Genomic DNA, 22594 nt, shown 5'->3' with positions numbered 1-22594 from the left:
CTGGTGTCGGCAAGCCTTGCGCACCCGGGGGATCTCCCCCCGGGAGCGCAAGGCTTGCGGGCGGCAGCTGGCAGCGCGGAGCACGGGGCGCCCTTCGGAGGACACCCCGTGCTCCGCGCTGGTGTTGGCCAGCCTTGCGCACCCGGGGGATCTCCCCCCAGGAGCGCAAGGCTTGTGGGCGGCAGCTGGCAACGCGGAGCACGGGGCGCCCTTCGGAGGACGCCCCGTGCTCTGCGCTCGTGTTGGCAAGCCTTGCGCACCCGGGGGGCGCGTGGGGCGCCCTGAAACAGAGGGTTCCCCATGCTGCGGACTGTAGCCTGCCGCCCGACGCCGGGGCGCCCTGAAGCAGTGCGCCCCTCGTGCCAGGCAGACATGGGCCAGCCCCACAAGCTCGGGGGACAGCGGGGAGGTGCAGCACCGCCATCCCACTGTTCCCCGACCTTGTTTGGGGGGGGGAATAAAGGAAAAAATGTTTTCCTTTATTTCCCCCCCCCAAAAAAAGTAGGTGCGTCCTATGGGACGGAGCGTCCTATGGGACGAAAAATACGGTACTTACTATTTCATAATAAAGTAATTATAAAATACGTTCTTTGTGTTTATTTGAGGCCTATTAAAGAGAGTTACTTTATATATAGTCAATATAGGCACAGAGTTAATTTTTTAAACATTTTCTAATGGTGGTGTGCCTCGAGATTTTTTTCATGAAACAAGTGTGCCTTTGCCCAAAAAAGGTTGGGAAACACTGGCCTAGGGTGTGGCTGTTTGTGGTTGGCTGTGTTGGTCTTTGTTTTCATGTGTGAGTGGGGTGGGTGGGTGTTTTGGATCAGGTTAGCCATATTGATTTGTATTCTGTTGGTGGATTTTTGTCTTGTTGGGCTATGTATGTGATAAAGGGGAGTCATACCAGGGTGAAGGCGTCCTCTTCTATTTGTCCCCGTGTCAGTTTCAATTTATTGGTTAATTTTTTTAAGGCGGCTTCCCATACTACTTGGTACCATTGTTCCATACTTATTCCTGACAGGTCTCACCAGATTATGATGTTTCTGGCTGCTCAGAGTAGGTGGGTTATGAGTTCTTCGTGATTTGAGTGGGCATTGTTGTCTTGGAAGATGTTTAGTAGGGCCAGTTCTGGGTTGATTTCTAATACTTGCTTAGTTATTTTACGTATTTCTCATGTGGATTTTGTACAGAAGAGCTGGATTTGGGGGCATTCCCACCACATGTGGAGGTATGTCCCTGGGGAGGTGCACCCTCTCCAGCATTTTGGTGAATCACCTGGGCTTATTAGTGCTAATTTCCTTGGTGTTAGGTACCACCTGTAGGTAAGTTTCAGAGTGAGTGCTTTCCTTTCCTTTGATATGGATTTAAAGCAGGGTTTAGACCATGTTCTGGTCCACTGAGTGGGGTTAATCCCATAGGAGATTTTTTGGGGTGGTTTTTGAAGGTTGTCAGGGGCCTAGTTGCTGCTGATTTTACTACTGGATTATTTAAGAGGGCATGTAGTTGGTGGTGTGTTAACCAGGGCATTTGGGCGTCTTCTAGTTTGTCTTGTATTTCTTGTGTTGGCAAGGGTTTGCCATTTTTATAGAGGTTGATTAGGCGATATAAGCTTTTGGTTTGCCAAGTTTTTATCTGGAGGTTTTGTGCTGTGTGATGGAATAATGGGTGGTGTGCCAGGGGAATTAGTGGGGATGGGGTTGGGGACAGTTTGCCTATTTCTGCTTTCCATGCTTTAAGCATGGTCTGTGTATTGGTTAAGCATGGTTAAGTATTGTGGGAATTTTCCTTAGTTTGCTTGGAATTGGGTATGCTGTGGTGCAAGTATTTTCAATTGTGTCTCTCTCCAGGTACACCCACTGTTTTGTTTCATCTTCTAGTATATTTGGGATTATGTAGCTTACTTGGCTGGCAATGTATGTTGGGGATTCCCCATCGTCCCTCTGAGGAGGGGAGGTGCAGGTATTTGGGGCTTATTCTTGGTTTTTTGTTTGGAATACGTAGGTTAGTTTTGGGAGGGTGATCATTTTGATCATGGTTATTTTGTCTGAGGGGACGCGGGTGGCGCTGTGGGTTAAACCACAGAGTCTAGGACTTGCCAATCGGAAGGTCGGCGGTTAGAATCCCCGTGACGGGGTGAGCTCCCATTGCTCGGTCCCTTCTCCTGCCAACCTAGGAGTTTGAAAGCACGTCAAAGTGCAAGTAGATAAATAGGTACTACTCCGGCGGGAAGGTAAACGGCATTTCCATGCGCTGCTCTGGTTCGCCAGAAGTGGCTTAGTCATGCTGGCCACATGACCTGGAAGCTGTACGCTGGCTCCCTCGGCCAGTAAAGCGAGATGAGCGCCGCAACCCCAGAGTCGGTCACGACTGGACCTATTTTGTCTGAGAGAGTGAAGCTAATCTTGTTCTATCTCTTTAGGTCTTTGTTAATTTGCCGCCAACAAGGGGTTGTAGTTGTGGAGGTATACTTTATTGAGGTTTCAGGTTCTTTGTACCCTATGGTATCTGAACTTGCTGTGGCAAACTTTTATCTTGGTGACGTTAGCGAGTCCATTTTGTGTGTGAGAAGCACATAGCTTCCGACTATGCAAAATTTACAGTAGGCCCAACACCATTGCAGATGTTTTGAGTTCTCTGATTAAGGAGATTGCTGTATTTATGGGGTGTGGTGCTGTCATCTGCAAAGAGTCCTAATTTGTAGGTTTTTCCTTTTCTTTCCACTTCCTTGATGTCTGTGGCTGCTCAGATTCAGACCGCTAAAGGTTCCAGAGCCAGGATGAATAAGAAGAGAGACCGTGGGAATCCTTGTTTTATGCCTTTTGGATTGCTATGGTATTAGAGTCCCTATTGTTAGTCCTCCATATTGCTGAGGCTTGGGAGTATATTTGTTGGAGGATTTGCAGGAAAGCCATCTGGGCCTGGAGCTTTATGTGGCTTGAGGTTATTGAGGACCATATCTATTTCCTCTTGGGTGATAGGACTGTCTATGAATTCCTGTTCCTCATAAGTTAAGGTAGGCATGGTCAGTCCTGGTGTTTATAAATGAAGTGATGTGTTTTCCTTTGATGAGGTTTCCCAATTTATGCAATGCAGACATAATTACATGTAATGTAATTGCTTTTAAGCTAGCTATCTTGCTTATCTACAGTATAGGGTGATTCCCTGCCAACCCATCCAGATTCCCCTGTGTGTCTCAACCTGTATTGTCTAACGAACCAATGCAGTTGCGCTGTCCTAGAGTGTGGTGGGTGGGGGAGTAGGGGGTTAGAATTGGATTTGGGTTAAAGAGTGTGGGGGGGTAGATTGCAGAAAATATCCTATATGTAGTCATATAGGTTTTTATTTGGGGTTTCTTGGGCCATCTGGCATTTAGCTGTTTGGTCCTAGGTCTCAGCTGGCATGGAGGGCCTTGTTCTCACAGGACTGTATTTGCAGGTATGTATCCCAAGACACCTGATGCGCTACTTCTGGAAGATGGAGGGGCAATACCCAGCCATGGCCTGGTCGATCATGGAGCTGCTCTTCCCATCAGCCGGTATGGAGTTGAAGTTCCTTTCCACCCAGAATGCAGTGGCCCTCCAAGGTAGGTGGCATTGTGGGTCTTCTTCCAGGAGGGTGGAGCTTCTGCTGAGAAGTCCTAAGGCCTTCCAGATGGGGTTAGGCACATGAGGCTAGGTATCTTCAGAGGGTCAGGAAGTACACACACACCCATCTTCTTCCTGAGTTTCTTAAATTTGGTGAAACTGTTAATATGAGAGCTTAGCAAAATGAGTAATTCCTTTTTAACTAGGCCTTTGTCTTTTAACCAACTGTGGACTTCTAAAGTGGGCGGGATGTGGGTTTCCTTTCAATTCCCCCCAAACATTTATTATATACTGATTTGAAAGAAAAATATTCAATCTACGTCAAAATCGGTAGAACATCATAAATGTAGAAGCAATGGCCCAGGGGCCATACTATATAGTATTACCTGAAAGTCAACTTGATTTATTTATCTGGTTATCAAAGCAAACACTGCTGTTTTAGTGCAGGAACTCACATTGTGCGCCCTCTGAATTAAGGGGTGATTTGACCTGTTTCTGGTTCAGTAATGTGAACAGTTCTAGTGTGTGTCCATGTCTTACTAAACACATAACAATGTGCTGTACAAATTAATTGAAACAATTTCACACAATAGTATATTGTACAAAACTCACACAGAGATGTACAAAACTCACAGACATGTACATTATTAATGGACATGACCGCTATTTTTAAGCAGCATTTGAACACGGTTTGGCATGGAGTCTACTCATTTCAAAGAGTTACTGTTGATTTTCGGATTCCTGTACCACACTTGAATCAGCGCCTGAATGAGTTTCTCCATAGTCATACAGTCTACAGCACAGAGGTGACTTTTGCAAATAGCCCACGAATTCTCAATGGGATTTACATCCAGGGAATTCCCTGGCCAATCAAGTACCTGTATTTGCTGCTCTGTCATGAATTTCTTCCCCACTTTTGATGTGTGACAGGGGGCTAGGTCCTGCTCCAGTTTCCCAGTACTGTCAGGATACTACTTTTCCAGCTCTGGAGTAACTCTTTCAAAGTACCATTGGTGGGACATATTTTCAGGATGGAGCCCTACCATGACCAATATTTAAAATTGGCTTGCAACCTTGTGATTATACTTCTATTTGGTATTTTGACGTTGCTTATATTAATGTGTATTTTAAACCGTTATATTTCAGTTAAACTTTTGTATGGAAAAGTGGTGAAAATTTTTTTTACTCAAAAAGGGAAGGAGGAACAGATTAGCTAAGCATGGATGAGGAAACCATGTTAGACCAAGGGTGGAGTTTATCGGCAATCAATCCGGAAGACGTTTGTATTTCGAGGAGTTAGCGATCTGACATGGTTACCCTTCCTGCCTTCTCTTCCTTCTCCCTCTCGATCTCCTGAGCCGTAAATCAGGAGATCTTTAATGCTGGATGTTTTTAGATATGCTGTAAGCCCCCCAGAATCCCTTGGGATAGCCAGCCAAATTGGTGGGTTATAAAGATGATGATGATGATTTATTTATACATATAGCTGATGTCCATACAGAAACTGTGCCAAAACTTGCGATGTTTATATTTTAAAAAGATGAATAATACAATCACAGTTGCAAACCCTTTCTTTTTGCATGGTGCTTAGTCACTGATCTAAGTGACAGCAGACGGCTGTATAGGAGCTACTCCTGGATCACACTGGGTTGATGGCATTCACTGTGCCATAAACTAAATATTTTTTTAAAAAACGCCCCCCCCATGTGGGGCGGAATTTAGTTCACAAGAATGGTCAATTTCAACCCGGTGCTTTTCATAACCAAGGGGAATAGTGAATAGAGAAATGAGAGCCGGTTTCAGCCTTGTCAGCCCATTGAACAAGGCACCTACATAGGTGAAGAGCCACATCCACACCAGAAACTTCAGGGATTTCACTAAAAACACTTTGAAAAGGAGCCCTAAGATATGGCAATAGCTGCTGGAAAAGTTACAAGTCACTGCACATTGTCTTTGACATTGTTAGCCATCTGTTATCAGGCAATCAGTTGCATAGAAAAAAATATTTTTCTATGTTCCTATATTGGGACAAAAAAAAGAGAGGCACTAGCGGGGTATTTAAACAAACTAAACAGCTAATATTATTGTCCCTTGGTAAAACCAAGTTAGCCCATGATTTCTTAGACCAAAAGACCACTAGAAAGCAACATTGGTAAGGGCAGTACAGAACTGACCAAGTGTGAAGGCTGGAGCACTTAGAAGTGACGCACACAAAATGTAAGCCACAAAGAGCAACGTGAAGGTGTTTCCATGAGATGGCTACCTTTGTGCCACAAGGTATAATGTGCATATTCTTCTCCATGGCATGGCAAATCCTGAGAAAGGCTTGCAGTATCACAAAAATGGCTGGGCAGCCAAGTTAAAAAACCAACCACCACCAAGCCAGCAGCACCCCCTGTATGGCAATTATGTGTGCCAGTTCTCACGATTCCATTTCTCAGAAGCAGTCATATGATGAATACAGTGCAAAGTCTCTGAGGTTTATGAGGCTTGTGCTGATCCGCTGCCTAGGCTTTAAGTTGCACCTCACTGGGTGGCAGCCTATGTAGTTTTCTGCCGCATCGCCCCTCCTAGACAGCATGTTAATCACATGATTCAGCTTGGACTGGATGACAGAATAGTGGAATTCCCTCTCCTTGTTCAGCTTGCGGAAATAGTCTGCCCTGTGGTTGGCAGCATAGTCTATGGACCTCAGGGATGTCAGTGAGCCTGGAGAGCTTGCCTGGGAGCCCTGGGAAGACAGTGAAGAAAGCGACTGAGTGCTAGATGAAGTGGCCTTCCTAGAAATGGGAGATACTTCTTTAGATAGCAGCCTCTGACCGTAAAACTTATTTAAGCACACATGACTTGTGGGGATGAGGTTTGCACTTCACCCTCGGGTTGTAGCTTGGACATTTGCTGAGGGGTCAAGAGGTGAGGAATTTGAGTCTGGTCCTTCCACAGGTTGGGATCAGACTCAAGCTCACCCCAAATGCTCCCAGGGACTCATGCATGGCCCTACCCCTCGAAAGGGGTCGACAAAAGCATGGTGAATCCCTGGATACCTTTAACGGAATACCTTTGCGCATTGGAGGGAATAGGTTCTCCAACACACACACCCCAGACCACCTTGAACCAATGCTTTAAAATATTTTGAGTCCAGGGAGAGCTGCCAGCAACTCATCCAAGTCCTCTTGCAAGCAGGAATGCAAGCTTATGCTGGAGGAAGACAGCAAATCATTTTTGCCCAGCTGCACCACCAGCGCTGTGGGAGGACCTGCACAGGTCACACTCGACCGCACCAAAGGAAGGAACTCCTCCCAAAGCATTCCCAATCTGGACATCCAGGATACGTTCACATGGGCAGGAAGACTGAGATGGCGCCCCAGTCCAGACTCATCAGCGCGCTTGCCAGTCCAATGTACAATGCTGTGGCCAACAATCCAAATGCGCACAGCACAGCTGCTCCTATGACTCCTGTAACTTTAACCAGCAGACAAGTCTTAATTTGTTGTAGAACCTGCATAGGTAAAAATTGACCAGCTTCCTGCCCACTGTCCTATGAAGTTGGAGCCTATTCCAACCTTCCAAGGCCCCGCACGTGACAAACTTTTTACAAGAGTCTCTGAAAAATAAAGTTTCACTATAACAGACATTGCAGTGGACTGAATTCTGATAATTGTAACAACACATCCAATCTGCAGCAGATGGGCCAAATACTGCAGGGCCTTCTCAGAGGATGGGGGCAAGTGCCTTTGAATGGCCGAGGAGTGCCAGCTAAAGGCTAAGAAAACAGTCCAGGCCTTCTCATAAGAGCTAAAAGCAGAAGGGGAAATGGAAGCTGCTACTCCCTGTAATTACTAATTGTTGTCAAAGTGCCACAGGTGGTCCGGAAAAGTCCAGCAATAGCTGGGTGTTTGGAGCCCAGGATCTGAAGCGCTCCATCTGAAAATGGGATAGTGTGTCAGCGATATCATTAGAGGATCCTGTACTCAGGTGAGCAGAAACCACAATTTTAAACCTTAAGCAGCGCAGCTCGAAAGTGTGAGTGGAGGGGCAGAGACTCTGCTGGAGCGTGAAGACTGTTTTGCCAAGATGCTCACCACTGCCTGGTTATCAGACCAAAAGCAGATCCGACGGTCACTGAACTCCTCGGTCCAGATGTGAACAGCTACTACAATGGGGAAAACTCAAGAAAAGTTAGGTTAAATGATTGCCTCACCACACCAGGCTTGAGGCCATGGCTTTGCACACCAGCAGCCCCTGAAATAAAAACCAAAGGCCAAAGATCCAGCAGCATCAGCGTGAACCTGAAAATCACTGTGCAGGTTCAAGGTATCCTGCCAAGGTGAACTACTATTGCATTCACTTAGGAATTGCAACCACTGCATGAGATCCGCCTTCACCTCACTTGGTAAGCGTGCATGAAGGCAGGGGGACCTCGGGCCTCAGGCAGCCTGGCCAAGCAGGAACGGAAGGGGCGGCCTGGGGGAACCACTCTGTATGCAAGATTAATTAAATGACCCAGCAAGATCGGATCTGATGAAGCACCACTTGCTTCAGAGGAAGTATTACAAAATAACTTTCTTCAAGGCAGACAGCTTCTCCATAGGCAAGTGGCCTGTTTGAGCAACGATATCCATCTGGATCCCTAAATACGCTAAAAGGGCCCTCTGTCTAATCTGCTGTCAACGGGACACCCAGCTCCTCAGTGATGGAAAAAAGGCGTCCACTAAGACTATGCAGTTGCTGGTGTCACATGATCCAGCCAGGAGAATAATCAAGATAATGGGTCACTCCAGTGAACCAGACTTAACTCGCAAAGCCCAATGAAGGATGGTGCTAAAGGACTCAAATGCTGCACAGGGTATTGCGCAGCCCATTTGCATCGTCTTATCAATATAAGTGCCATCCAAATGAAAGCCCAGCCACTTAAAATCTTGAGGGTGAACCGGCAATAACCTAAAAGCCGATTCAATAACACCTTTTGCCCACAAGGCCCCTCTTCCAGTCTTTTATTGATATGCTTAACCGCCTGATCCAGGGATGTGTATTTCATGGAATAAAGTTCCAGTGGGATGGCGTCATTCACGGGGGTCTTTGGGATGCAATAAATTATGGATCAGACAGAAATCACATGGGGCTTTCTTAGGGACAATCTCCAATGGGGATAAATCAAGTCGAGAATAAAAGGAGAATCGAAGGGGTCCAGCCATATGCCTCAATGCAAACTTCTTCCAATCTGCTTTCTGGCTACCCCAGGTAGCTCTCTAACCGACTTTAGATTTGCTGTATTCCAGGCCATGGGCTGGACAGCCACGGGAATCCTAAAATATTGGGAAACCCTTCCCACAAGTACAAAACAGCTGACCAATCTGTATAAGCTTCCAGCCAGGCTTACAAGGGAGATAATCTTATGAGAGTATGGGCAAGAGGTATTGAATTCTTGCTTATCAGCCCCAGCCCTGCTTGGGCAGGGGGCATTTTTGGCTTGCTGCTTTGAGCCCCCTTCTCCACCACAAAAAGGGGTGCCTGTCTAATACAGCAAGCAGTGGCCGAATGATACCCAGAGCACCTAACACAAAGATGCATATATTTACAGGGCTGATGCTGGCAAGAACCGCTAATGAAGTCCCAACAAAGCTGCTGCCAAGCCAGCTTCCTGTATACCTGCTTCATTTTCTATCGCTCAGGGAATTTCCATTCGAAATGTGGAGCCTTTTCAGCAGTCCACACGTCTGCGTCCCTACAATCCCAGCGAGCTGTGGGGATCTTGGCAACCCTGAGTCTAACATTCCGTCATGGCGATCGCCTCTCTACCTTAGGTGGAGCTGAAAGGCCTGGGATGGCCTCACTCTGACCCCTGTAGAGGTCCAAGGTGACATCTGAATCGCATCAGAGCTCTGCGACGATTTACCTGACAATGAAGTACAGTAGAATCACCATCCCTGCTCTTCTTTGCCCTCCTCCTGGATCACCTCCTCAGATGACGTTTCCTTCTGGAAGAAGGTGCCCGGGGCCCCAGCAAATCATCCTCTGCAGGAGAGGCAACCATGTTGTTCCATGGAAAGGAAATGGGGCTGCTGCAGTTGGAAAGATGCCTTACTTGGTCATATGGCACAAATGGTTGGAGCCCCATGGTATTAAAGTTTAAAATACGCCTGCAAGGAGCACTCTGAAGGTTCTGCCATTTGGGGACAATCAAGCTGCAGAAAGTTTTAGCTTTCTCTGGCTCTATGTGTTCTGAGTGTGTGCATCCTCAGAAAAGGTTGAGCGCTTTAAGTGAGACAAAAGTTATTTGATGGCAGGATGTTAATTGTGGAGCAGATTATACATTTTAGATAGATATTTTCCTTTAGTTCCTTTTGTTTTGATATTTGGTATTAAAGTTTAAGACATGCCTGCAAGGAGGTATGGGCCAGCTCTGACACAGAGCAGTCTGCATTTTCTGCCATTTAGGTGCAATCAAACTACAGAATCTGAACTACACACGGGCTGATAGCCCGGTAATGCACCATTAAATTTTTCTTGAAAACTCTGTGGGCCTAGTGTGACACAATATCAAATTTCATTGGACAACATTGCTTTTCAGACATGCATGCTTCTCTTCCCCCCTTAAAATGGAAGCAAATAAGTAAAGAGAAGGGGAGGAGGGGAGGTTATCTCTGCTGCTGTTTCCTAACAAATATTCTCAATTGCTAAGTCATGCTTTGATTTTTTGTTAGCTGCTTTGAGCTTTTCAGAAGGAAAGGAGAGGGAAAGTTCAACCAATTTAAATGAACCAATACATAAAGATATGAAAGGAACCCGTTGTTTCTGTATACAATGCTAATGTTACCATGAACAAAACTTTTTTTTTGTTTACTTGTTTAGAAACATTGTTTGAAGCCCTGCAGTATGCAAATGATCTACTTTTTATTTCTGTTTTGTTTATTTGGTTAGAAACATTGTATGAAGCCCTGCAGCATGCAAATGATCTACAGATGGATACATTGAATGTTTCCCATTCCTCTCCCTCATGCACGACTAGCGGGCCATTTCCCTTGCCAGTCCCACTTCTCTGTGAAGTTATATCTCTCCATGTGACCGAGATGTGTCCTTCCACATCTGTCGCATTTCCCGCTCGGCTCCCTATGGCGTGTGTCTCTTGCAGCTGATAGTGGCTGTCATTTGCTTCCCCATAACAGCAACCCAATGGGGGATGTGGGCCCCCTCAATATTGGGGGGATTGAGCCCCCCTGGCCAGGATTCAACCCAGAGGGGAATGCATTTTATTATCTGTGTTTTCCAATAATTCTTGTAGCTTCCCCACTGCTATCGTCTCCACCAGTTTGCCCCGGATTTGGAGGGGGGGGTGGTAATTTATTATATACATAATTTGCTTTCGGACTGCACTTCAAATGTGCAAAAGCATATACTCTGACAGCACCAGGGGGGAAAAAAGGTTAACAGTATTTACCTGAATTGTCACATTGTGTTAAACACAATGAACTTCACAAAAAACAGAACATGGAATCTAGAAGCATCCTAAGTTATATTCTAGCACTTGATTGTAGTACTCTGACTCAACAAAAGAAATAAAAATCCAACATAGTCATCACAATTAATTTACTAGTCTCTTCAAGACTGTATTTTCTTTCCAGTGTTTTGGTCTCCTGCTATCTATGTAGAAATACACTTTGGGTAATTAAAATTACAGAAAGCCAAAGCCAAATAAAAATTAGTTATGCTGGGGAAAAATCGGGGGCTTATAAAAAATAAGATTTTCTTCATACCTTCCCCACCGCTATTGTCTCCACCAGTTTGCCCCAGATTTGGAGGGGGGGTATTCCAATTTTAAAAGGAAAGATAGTAATATAGCAGCAGGAATGAAGAGGAAAGCTTTAGCATATGGAGGAGGAAAGTGGGAGTAAAAGAAGGGGGGGGAGGCAGAAAACCACAGATGTCCAGCACATTCAAGTTGACAGTGTTGCTGCCGCCGTGGCAAATGTGGAGTTGTTTAAGTAATGGAAAAGTTCTTGAATCACAAGGTTTGCGTTGTATGCCTGTAGCACTTGATGGCGTGAATCCATCTTGCTATAGAAGACGGCTGAAGCGTTCATGTAGCTGATGTCTGTACAGAAACTGTGGGAAATCCTGTAATTCTATTTACCTAGCATAGAGGAAGGGGGGTGGGATGGTGGGGGTCTGCGGAAACCGCCCCTCTGCAAATGGCCACGTGGACCAGCAGAGCAGGAAGGACGGGGTGAATGGGGCCCCATGGCATCCATGACGAAGCCGAAAACTCGGCCCACCTTGTTCCAGGCCTCTACTAGCAGCAGAAGGAGGAGGAGGAGGAGGAGGAGGAGGAGGAAGGGACGGAGCAGCCAGCTGCAGAAACCACCCTTCTGCAAATTGCACCGATGACGAAGCCAGGAACTCGGCCTGCTTTGCTCCAGGTCTCATTAGCAGCAGCAGAAGAAGGAGGAGGAGGAGGAGGAGGAAGGGACGGAGCAGCCAGCTCTTTGCTGCTTTCCAAGCAGAGCACCCTTTCTGGCTGTTAGGATCCCCTCCTCTTCTTTGGGAATTAATCCCTGATTGCACCTCCCTAATGACTGCGCCAGATGTAGCACTGCCTTTCACTTCTCTCCTCTTGCAGAGAGAATGAAAAAGCCAGATAAATGTGCTTGGGATTCTTCAAGTCCAGAATCTGGCTCTTGTGGATCACTTGCTGACTGATTCCAGTGGCCGCAAATGGTGTCATTGTAACTCCTAAAGGAGGCATTCCTGAAGGAGGCATTCCTAGTTTGAGGTACGCCTGCAAGGAGCACTATGAAGGTTCTGCCATTGGGGGGCAATCAAGCTGCATAATGTGTTAGCTTTCTCTGTCCCTATGTGTTCTGAGGTGTGCAGCCTCAGAAGAGGTTGAGCGCTTTAAGTGAGACAAAAGTTCTATAATGGCAGGGTGTGAATTGTGGAGGAGATTATACATTTTAGATAGATATTTTCCTTTATGCTGGATTTGAGTTCCCTTTAGTTTTGATATTTCTCCAGCAAGCCCTATTTTCCTTGTCTTTCATTCAGTTGGAAGTATTGGAGCCAGCCTTTCAAATATATATGTCAAAGTCCTTTCCTTTTAATTTATTAATTTCCCCCTCTAATAACATTTTATATTTTGCCCAATTTCCCTTTATGTTTTTCTTCTTATCGCCAAAGGCTTCGATGGGTGAAATGCACCAAGGGGTTGTAGGTTCCAGGAGATATTTATATTTTATCCATGGTTTATATAAGGTCTGAGTTGTGTGGCTGCACCTTCTGGTCAGGTGTTGGCAAGGGATTGAATCTGGGTGCAGAAAAACAGAAAGGACACTTGTGTTGAGGGGTTTAGGAATACCTGGCTGCGAATAACACAGGTGCATCCTCCGCAAATTTGGAGTGTGTGCAGTAACTGAAAGGTTCATTAAGGGCAGGGTCTGAACTGTGTGGCTGTACCACCTGAAGGCATGTTTGGAACGGAATCCATATTGGTGTAGGAAAGGGCTGAAGCATACATACTGCTGATGTATGTACAGAAACTGTGGAGAAACCTGCAATTTTTTATTTTAAAAGGAAAGATAGTACTATAGCAGAAGCAATGAAGAGGGAAGTTTTATCATATGGAGGAGGAAAGTGGTAGTAAAAGAGGGTGGGGGGAGCAAAAAACCACAGATGTTCAGCACATTCAAGTTGACGGTGTTGCTGCCGCAGAGGCAAATCTGGCTGATGAAGCACTGCCGTTCACTTCTCTCCTCTTGAAGCATAAACTCTGCTATGTATGTTGAGAAACTGCAGCAGAAATTGCAATGTGCATATGTGTGTGTGTGTGTGTGTATTTGGTTCTTTTAAAAGAAACACCAGCTTAAGATTTATTATGCAAAAAGCTTTTATGAAAAGTTTTTTTTTAAAAGGAAGTAGAATTTATGGATGAAGAAATCAACCTTCCTGCCAAATAAGATGCATGTGTTCTCTCTATTAGGGTTCAGCAACAAAAACCAGGAGGCAACACAGCCCTAAGACACCTCAGTTTTCATGTTCTTGAAGGTCCTCTTTACCCCAAAAAAATGATCTTAAAAAACTATAAGCCTCCAGACTCTCTAGATCCAGCATCATCATGAACCCGAAAATCACTGTGCAGGTTCAAGGCACCTGCCAAGGTGAACTACTATTGCAATCACTTAGGAATTGCAACCACCACATGAGATCCGCCTTCACCTCACTTGGTAAGCATACATGAAGGCAAGGGGACCTTGGACCGCAGGCAGCCTGGCCTAGCGGGAACGGCAGGGCAACCACTCTGCATGCAAGATTAATTAAATGACCCAGCAAGATCGGATCTGATGAAGCATCACTTGCTTCAGAGGAAGTATTACAAAATTGCTTTCTTCTAGGCAGACAGCTTTCCCCTGTTCAGGTCTTTATTCTCTCTCTTCTTCTATCTCCTGTCTCACTGGAGAGAACCAAGTGCCAGTCCTTACCGTCCATTCCATCTAGTCCATCAACCTGGTAATCTTATGTCCGAGGCTCTTAAGTATTTTCCATGTCCCTTTTGCAGATCTTCGTCTTGTTTGTGCTTGCACTTTACCTTGTCTTTTGTTGATCTCTTTCTTAATTTCTTTCCTTTCTCATTGAAGAGTAGTTCTCGGGGATGTTCCAACTCGAAAATGTCTCCATCTCTCCTCAGCAGATCGGCCCATTCCCCACAGTCCCATTCCCCACAGTCAACAGTGTAGTCCAGAAAATATTTAAAGGCATGTTTCAAAGCCCCTCCAAAATTAAGGGCCCCCACAACTCCAGACCCCCCCGGCCCATTCCAAATTCAGCCTTCAACAACAACGGCTTATGCTCCTGTAGGGCCTCGGGCCTCTCCATTTGTGTTACTTGAGGTTCAACAGCAGCCTCCTCCATTATCTTCTGCGTTTGCACTTGCTCTATCAAAACAGGTTCCTGGGTTGGCTCCTGGATGGTTTCTGTATAAATATTCACTGTTTGTCCAAAGTTTTTGACTGCAACAGTCATCAAATCTATCTTCTCATGCATCTGCTCCAACAAAGCGCTTGTCTTGCAAAAAGCAAGCACCAAAACTTCTTCCAAACACATTTTTATTCAAGGTCACAGTCTGGTCCCACGATCCTAATCTCCACAGCTGTAAAGTCCCCAGATCGACTCCAGCAACAATTTAACAAGCTCCCTCTAGAGGAGGCAATTTCTATTTGTATCCATCTTTTAAAAGCAGGTCCAACAAAAGAAAATTACTTTCATTTTTCGGATTTTTTGTTTCTTTTAAATGCAAAAGGCAACATTGGAATCAATTTGTTTCTCTTCTTAACTATCTGTCAAAATATGTTCCATTCACAGTCAATGAACTTCACCAAAAATCTCTGTCTCTGACACCCCGTTCTCAGGTTTGAGACGGTGGAAATTATCTTTCTTTACTCTCTCTCCTGCAGGATTGAACAGTCAAAATTCGGCCTCTTTACTCCTGCTTCCAAGAGGGGTTTAGATGGTTAAAACAGGAGGAATTTTAAACCTTTATGTACAACTTTCCAGACTTTAGCTTGCACAATTTTTGCTTCAGACTATTTACAAAAACGGAAGGCAGACTTCCTGTTTAGGACCTTCCCGCTTGTGTGCCAAATTAAAATGTTTCTTAGCCCAATTTTCCGTTCTACTCACGGGTACTTGTTTAGAGTCCAATTGTCCACAGGAAAAAGTCAGCACTCTCCGGCAACGGCTGTGCGGCTTCACTCCGTAAAAATAGCGGTCGATTCAAAACACCACGCCGCTCACCCCACGTCGCTTCGGATCCCAGAAAAAGGGGTTTCCTTGTGTGTAGGGGGGCGCTCCTGGTGTCAGCCGAATCCCACGTTCCCAGGCTTCCTCCGCCTGGGATTTTTAAAGGGTCTCCACCTTTGCCACGGCGGCAAGACCCGATTTTTGCGGAGCGGGTTCCACTGGATCAGAGGAATTCCGCCACTGCCGATGGCGCTAAGACGGAAGTAAAGGGCTGGACCTTCTCCCCAGAGAATGAGGCTTGTTGGAAATTGAAGATCAAACCATTAGTGTGGGTATCACAGAATTCCACACGACCCTCATCATAGTCTAGGGACACCCGGATCTTCCTGGGCTCATAAGTCAAGCTCAAAGGGGGTCCGCTCAGGGTGGGTTGAAGCCCAGAAGGGATCAGATGAGGCTGACTCATCCTTTGCCTTCCCAATGGCCCAGATCCCCTCAGAAGGAAGCATGCTGACAAAGCCTTTGCGCCTGACAGACTCTTTTGCAAACCCTACGGCCCAGGTGGCCCATTCCCTTTCCTCCTTCTCCTCTTCCACCACCACCTCCCACCAATATCTTCCTGAGGTGAATTTTGCATGGCCCAGCACGTAGAGCATGCTGTCGAATCTCCCAGGGTTGTCCAGCGTGTCCTGCCTTCCCCTTCTTCTTCTCAAGCTCTTCACATTATAAAAAGAAAAGGGTGTTTTGTCCCTGGCTCCAAAGTGACACTCACTTTGTTCAGTGCCTACATCGGTAGCCCTTTGCATTTCTCCATGGTATCCTTCCGAAATGAATTTTTCTGAGTGTAAATTATGAGTGTCTCTTCCATGCCTGGAGAGATTCCCAGCAGTGTCCGCCTTCTTTTCAGCTCCTGAAACCTGGTCACCATAGTCCCAATGCCCTTCAGGAACTCCATAGTGGCCAGTTGGCACTTCTTCTCCATTTCTGTGCGTCTCACACTGAGACCGGCGATATCCTCCGAGAGCTTGACGATATTTTTTTCCTTTTGCTTCTTCATCTCCTTCTCCAGATCCTCCAGCTCGGTCAGCCAAAAGCACTGCAGCTCCTCCAGGAAGTTGCGCATCTGCTCAAAAGCGCCCATGATCTTGTTCTTCTCCTCCTCTAGCTCCGCCGGATATGCCTAGCTCTTTCTTCTTCAGCCAGTTTCAATTCCATAATCACTCATCTCTCTTGCACCAGAAACTGGACTATTTGCTTCAACCAAGCCCTGCAGAAAAGGTGCAAGGGTTACCCATGTCCCTCGCAACTGGCTCTCCCCACCTGATGGGTTAACTTCTTCCCCTCAATTTTTAAAATTTATTTCCATCGTTTATCACAAACATAACATATAACACACAAACACAAAATATACATTACAATACTAAAGAAAAAACACACAAAATAATAGACATTACCTCTAAAACCCAATTTTAAATACAACGCAGTTAACAGTTTATATTATAAATGATATTGTAGGTTCCCATATACCCCCCCACTTCACCCCCAAAAATGTTGTTAAAAAACTATAATCCAAAATATACACACAAGCTGCATATATGCAAAGTTGTTGTTCTTTTTGTTGCCCTTTTTTTCTGAGGAAGCGACACATCAGTCCACAAAGTTTCTTCTTGTTTAATACAGCAATATGATACTTATCAAAAAGTGGGCTTGCTTTCACTGCCCCCCCCCTCCCTGGCCTGCAAATTTTGTTTTCAGGCTGTTGGAAGACAATAACAGATTGAGGGCAGAAAGTTGGTTCTGGAAGACCAGTCAAGGCATCTATGAAGTGTTGCAAGATTTCCACGGCTGATTTTGGTGCCTTGCGTGTTAAGACCCCCAAGACCTCCCCAAGTAAAGACACAATTGATGCCAAATTTAGTTTACGGTTATTGGCATAATTTTGGCCAGAATGAAAAATGAAGATAAATGTGCTTGGAATTCTTCAAGTCCAGAATCTGGGTCTTGGGGATCTCTTGCTGGCTGATTCCAGTGGCTGCAAATGGTTTCTTTTTCTTTTTCTAATTTTTATTTCAAAACCAAAAAATATTACAAACATCAAATTCAAAGTCCATACTCATTTTCTAACACAAGCCTATAACATAGATTACCTAATTTAAAATATATCTAGTTGCTCTAGGCTTCCCTTTGCTCTATGTAAATACAACACAATTAACAGATTATATTATAAATGATATTATAGGTTCCCATATACCCCCACTCCCCTTCACCCATGTGTGATCTCAATATTTTACTTCTTCCACCTTGTTGTGTTGTTGTAATTTAATAATTATTCAGTTGATTCTATTATTATTTTCTTGCCTTCCCCTGCAAGTTTTATACATTCTCTATTAATATTTCAATTCCGGGACCATATTTTTTCATGTTTTCCTTCACTCTATCCCATTTCCTAATTATTCTCTGATTTGAGTGGCTTCTAATAATTGCCGTCAATTTTGCCGTTTCTACAAACTCGCCGAGTTTGTTTTGCCATTCTAATAGTGATGGGATATTCTGGCAGCTGCTGTTGTGTAAAGGAATAGATTTTTCTTGTCTTTGGGGATGTCATCAGATATTAGGCCAAAAGATTTCATGAGGTGATCTATAGCAGGGTTGGGCAGGATAATAGCCCAAATACCTAGAAACATAATCAATTATAACACAAATATATTTCTTCCCAGTACCGGTTTTAATGGTTTTGCGCCATAGACTTTATTCAGATGTGGTGATTATTGCTTTGGTTTTCCTGATTATTCTGTTAGAGCTTCTGTTATTTTTTCCCAATGTTTCTTTCACACTACATTACCTGTTCTGCCATGGAACAGTTTCCTCGCCATCTTTTACAATGGAAATGGGGCTGCTGCTATAGGAAAGATGCCTTGCTTGGTCATATGGCACAAATGGTTGGAGCCCCATGGTATTAAAGTTTAAGACACGCCTGCAAGGAGCACTCTGAATGTTCTGCCATTTGGGTGCAATAAAGCTGCAGAATCTGAACTACACACGGGCTGATAGCCCGGTAATGCACCATTGAATTTTTCTTGAAAAATCTGTGGGCCTGGTGTGACACAATATCAAATTTCATTGGACAACATTGCTTTTCACACATGCATGTTTCTCTTCCCCCCCTTAAAATGGAAGCAAATAAGCAAAGAGAAGGGGAGGAGGGGAGGTTATCTCTGCTGCTGCTTTCCTAACAAATATTCTAAATTGCTAAATCATGGTTTGATTTTTTGTTAGCTGCTTTGAGCTTTTCAGAAGGAAAGGAGAGGGAAAGTACAAATATTTAAATAAGCCAATACATAAAGATATGAAATGTACCCATTGTTTCTGTATACAATGCTAATGTTACCATGAAAAAAACTTTTTTTTTGTTTACTTGTTTAGAAACATTGTTTGAAGCCCTGCAGTATGCAAATGATCTACAGATGGATACATTGAATGTTTCCCATTCCTCTCCCTCATCTACAACTATCGGGCCATTTCCCTTGCCAGTCCCACTTCTCTGTGAAGTTATATCTCTCCATGTGACCAAGATGTGTCCTTCCGCATCTGTCGCATGTCCCACTGGGCTACCTATGGGGCGTGTCTCTTGCAGCTGATGGTGGCTGTCATTTGCTTCCCCATAACAACAACCCAACAGGGGATGTTGGCCCCCTCAATATTGGGGGGATTGAGCCCCCATGGCCAGGATTCAACCCAGATGGGAATGCATTTAATTATCTGTGTTTTCCCATAATTCTTGTAGCTTCCCCACCGCTATTGTCTCCACCAGTTTTCCCCAGATTTTTTTTTGGGGGGGGGGGTTAACATTCCAATTTCTCCTCCATCTTTGCCTCGCTGGCCAGTCCCATTTCCTTATCACTGTGTGGTCAAGTTTTCTCAGTGTGACCTAGATGTGTTCATCTACATCTGTCGTATGTCCCACTCGGCTGCCTGTGCCCTGAGCCAAATTAATTGTTTGGTCCCATAGGCTGGCTTAAGATGTGGTTTTAAAAACTGAGGATTTTGCTCTAGTTTGAGTTGCCAATCATTGTCGTTCCTTCCTCTTGGTTAAAAGTTTTTTATTTGTTTGGAAACCTGTTATGATGTGGGTTGTAGGGCAAGGAGGAGTAAATGGGGAGCATAAGGAGCCTGGGAAGACAGACAACCACACCCACCTGGCATGTTCCAGCCAAGGTTCTCAGTTGCAAACACCTTTTCTTGTATGCTGTCTTGTCTCTGATCCAAGTGACAGCAGACGGCTGCATAGGAGCTGCTGGTGGATCACACTGGGTTGATGGCCTTTCTGGAATTGCACACTTTCCGGAGGTGGCCAGTGTTCCAAAAGTGGGCACTGGCAGTTCAGTGAAATACTTGCAGGCCACTTCAGAAGTGTCTTGACAGGAGTTCTTTAATTGCAGGGTTTGAGTTGCGAGGCTGTACCACCTGATGGTGTGTTTGTAAGACAATCCTGGTGTAGAAAGAGGGAGAAGTGTACATATAGCTGATGTACGTACAGAAACTGTGGGAAAAGCTGCACTTTTATATTTTAAAAAGAACAATAGTGCAATTGCAGTACCAAAATATTTGCACTGACTGTAGAACTTGACTTGAGGGGTTGAAGTTTGCGCTTCATCCCTGGGTTAAACTTGGGACTTTTGCCAGTGCATTTCTGAGATTCTGGTTCACAAGAATTGTCAATTTCCACCTGTTGCTTTTCATTAAGAAGGGGGATAGTGAAGAGCGAAATCAGAGCCAGTTGCAGCAGTGTCAGGCCATTGAACAAGGCACCCACATAGGCGAACACCCACACTATAAACTTTTAAAAAATATTTTAATATTTTTTTGTACCACAATTCTTTTATTATTACCACTACCACCACCATTTTGAAGGGAAACCCTTCCAGTCAATTGGTCCTTTAGTCATCTGCAATCCCCCCCCCCAGCAGTATCAATTTTGATATACAAAAAAGCCAAACGCACTGAGAATATGTTAAGTTCGCAAAATCATATAAAAAGTCTGGAATACAGAAAGTCCATTCATATGCAGCTTGTACAGCCATACAGCTTCGAATACGCTTGGCATGCCTACTTTCCATTTGCAGCATTGACCATTCGTTCCTTTATCATCTGCTCCAATTTAATTTCATCAGCAGCAAACTTTCTGATTCCACAAGACAATTTCTCCACAGCCATTTGGTCCTCATTATGGAGACAACGGAATGTCTTCTCATTTGTACTAAGCTTTTCATTTTGTCAGAATGCAAAGCATTCTGTGGTTACCAATCTTGTCGTACTCCTCTTCTTCCTCCTCCTCTTCATCTCAATATTCCAGCGGTTCTTCCTCTTCCAGCCCCTTTTTGAGAAAAGGTCTGGGTCATCCGAAAAATTTACCTGCAAGACAGAAGTCACTGCCTTGTTGTGTGGCCTGTCCTTTTAGCTTACTCTATCCCTGCGTGTTCTGAGGTGTGCATCCTCAGAAAAGATTGAGTGCTTTAAGTGAGACAAAAGTTCTTTGATGGCAGGGTATGAATTGCGGAGGAGATTAAGCCGAGAACTCGGACTGCTTTACTTCAGGCCTCCATTAGCTACAGAAGAAGGAGGAGGAGGAGGAGGAGGAGGAGGAGGAGGAGGAAGGGACAAAGCAGCCAGCTCTTTGCTTTCCAAGCAGAGCACCCTTTCTGGCTGTTAGGATCCCCTCCCCTTTTTTGTTAATTAATCCCTGAATGCACCTCCCTAATGACTGCATCAGCACTGCCTTTCACTTCTCTCCTCTTGCAGAGAGAATGAAAATGCCAGATAATGCCAGATAAATGTGCATGGAATTCTTCAAGTCCAGAATCTGAGTCTTAGGGATCACTTGCTGGCTGATCAAATTCAAAATCCATACTCATTTTCTAACACAAGCCTATTACATAGATTATTTAAATTAAAATATATCTAATTGCTCTCGGCTTACCTTTGTTCTATGTAAATACAACACAATTAACAAATTACATTATAAATGATATTATAGGTTCCCATATACCCCCCCTTCACCCCCAAAAAATGTTGTTAAAAAACTATATTCCAAAATATACATACAAGCTGCGTATATGAAAATTTTTTGGGTTTTTTGTTGCCCTTATTACTGGGCAAACGACAGATCAGTCCACATTTGTCACAAGCTGTTGCAATGTTGGAAGTGTGTGATTTCAGTAAGAAATCTCCTGTCCAGTAAATTAGCATGAAGAATCTGAGTGTTCAGAGCTTTTTTTTAAAAAAAATAATAATAATCCACCCAGTCTCTCACACAAACCCCACAAAATTTCTTCTTATGCAAAATTTCTTCTTGTTTAATACAGCAATACGATAATTATTAAAAAGTGGGCTTGCTTTCACTGCCCCCCCTCCCTGGCCTGCAAATTTTGTTTTCAGGCTGTTGGAAGAGAATAACAGATTGAGGTCAGAAAGTTATTTCTGGAAGACCAGTCAAGGCATCTGAAACTGCCTGCCCAGACCCATGTTCTACAGTTTATCTGGAAGTGAATGATGGAGGTCTCTTCATTACTGGATGCATGGGGTTAAAACATCTGATCCTTTTCCCAGTCAAGGTGTTTTCTCTCTCTCTCCTTCTATCTTCTGTACAACTGGAGAGGAGCTATGGAATCTATGACGTGTTGCAAGATTTCCACGGCTGACTTTGGTGCCTTGTGTGTTAAGACCCCCAAGACCTCCCCAAATAATGACACAATTGATGCCAAATTTAGTTTAAGGTTATTGGCATAATTTTGGCCAGAATGAAAAACCCAGATAAATGTGCTTGGGATTCTTCAAGTCCAGAGTCTGGCTCTTGTGGATCCCTTGCTGGCTGATTCCAGTGGCTGCAAATGGTTTCATTGTACCTCCTGAAGGAGGCATTCCTGGCTGAGAGGAATGCAAATTCACCCTCAGCAAATGTGGAGTGGTTGAAGTAACTGAAAAGTTCAGTGCTGGCAGGGTTTGTGTTGTGTGGCTGCAGGTATCCGATGGGGTGTTTGCGAGGGATTCAGTTTGCTTGGAGAAAAGGAATGAGAAAGTACATAAAGATTACGGAAAAACTTGGAATGTGTCATAATGCAAAGTACTAATATTGCCGTAGCAAAACAAGCCAAGCTAAGAAGAGTCACTCAGGATATTCAGGATTGAACCACACACCATTGGTAAGACATCTTTTCAGGATAGAGCCCTACCATGACCAACATTTTAAATTTGGCTTGGCACCCTGTGATTATACTTCTATT

The 22594-nt window shown here is 44.5% G+C and overlaps 1 protein-coding gene across 12 annotated transcripts in view; it reads left to right on the top strand.

Moving 5' to 3' along the window:
• The window catches only part of LOC309362013 (putative G-protein coupled receptor 34), a 302268-nt gene that overhangs the window by 187465 nt on the left and 92209 nt on the right, over positions 1-22594 (top strand). For 9 of the 12 annotated variants that reach the window (XM_081897465.1, XM_081897469.1, XM_081897470.1 and 6 more), the window contains one exon: positions 3436-3583. The exons of 1 other annotated variant lie outside the window; for it this stretch is intronic. Coding sequence is in view for 3 of the 11 variants with exons in the window: in XM_081897466.1 (XP_081753592.1) it covers positions 3436-3583 (148 nt within the window). In the remaining 8 variants the exon portion in view is untranslated. Of the gene's footprint in view, positions 1-2911; positions 3023-3435; positions 3584-22594 lie in introns of those variants that run through there. 2 more of the 12 variants (XM_081897472.1, XM_081897473.1) reach the window with 2 other exon arrangements.

The sequence above is a fragment of the Podarcis melisellensis genome, assembly GCF_964234715.1.
Source record: "Podarcis melisellensis genome assembly, chromosome: Z".
In the NCBI taxonomy this organism is placed as follows: Eukaryota; Metazoa; Chordata; class Lepidosauria; order Squamata; family Lacertidae; genus Podarcis; species Podarcis melisellensis.
Note: the sequence above shows the minus strand (reverse complement) of the source record. Positions and strands in the feature narration are given on the sequence as shown.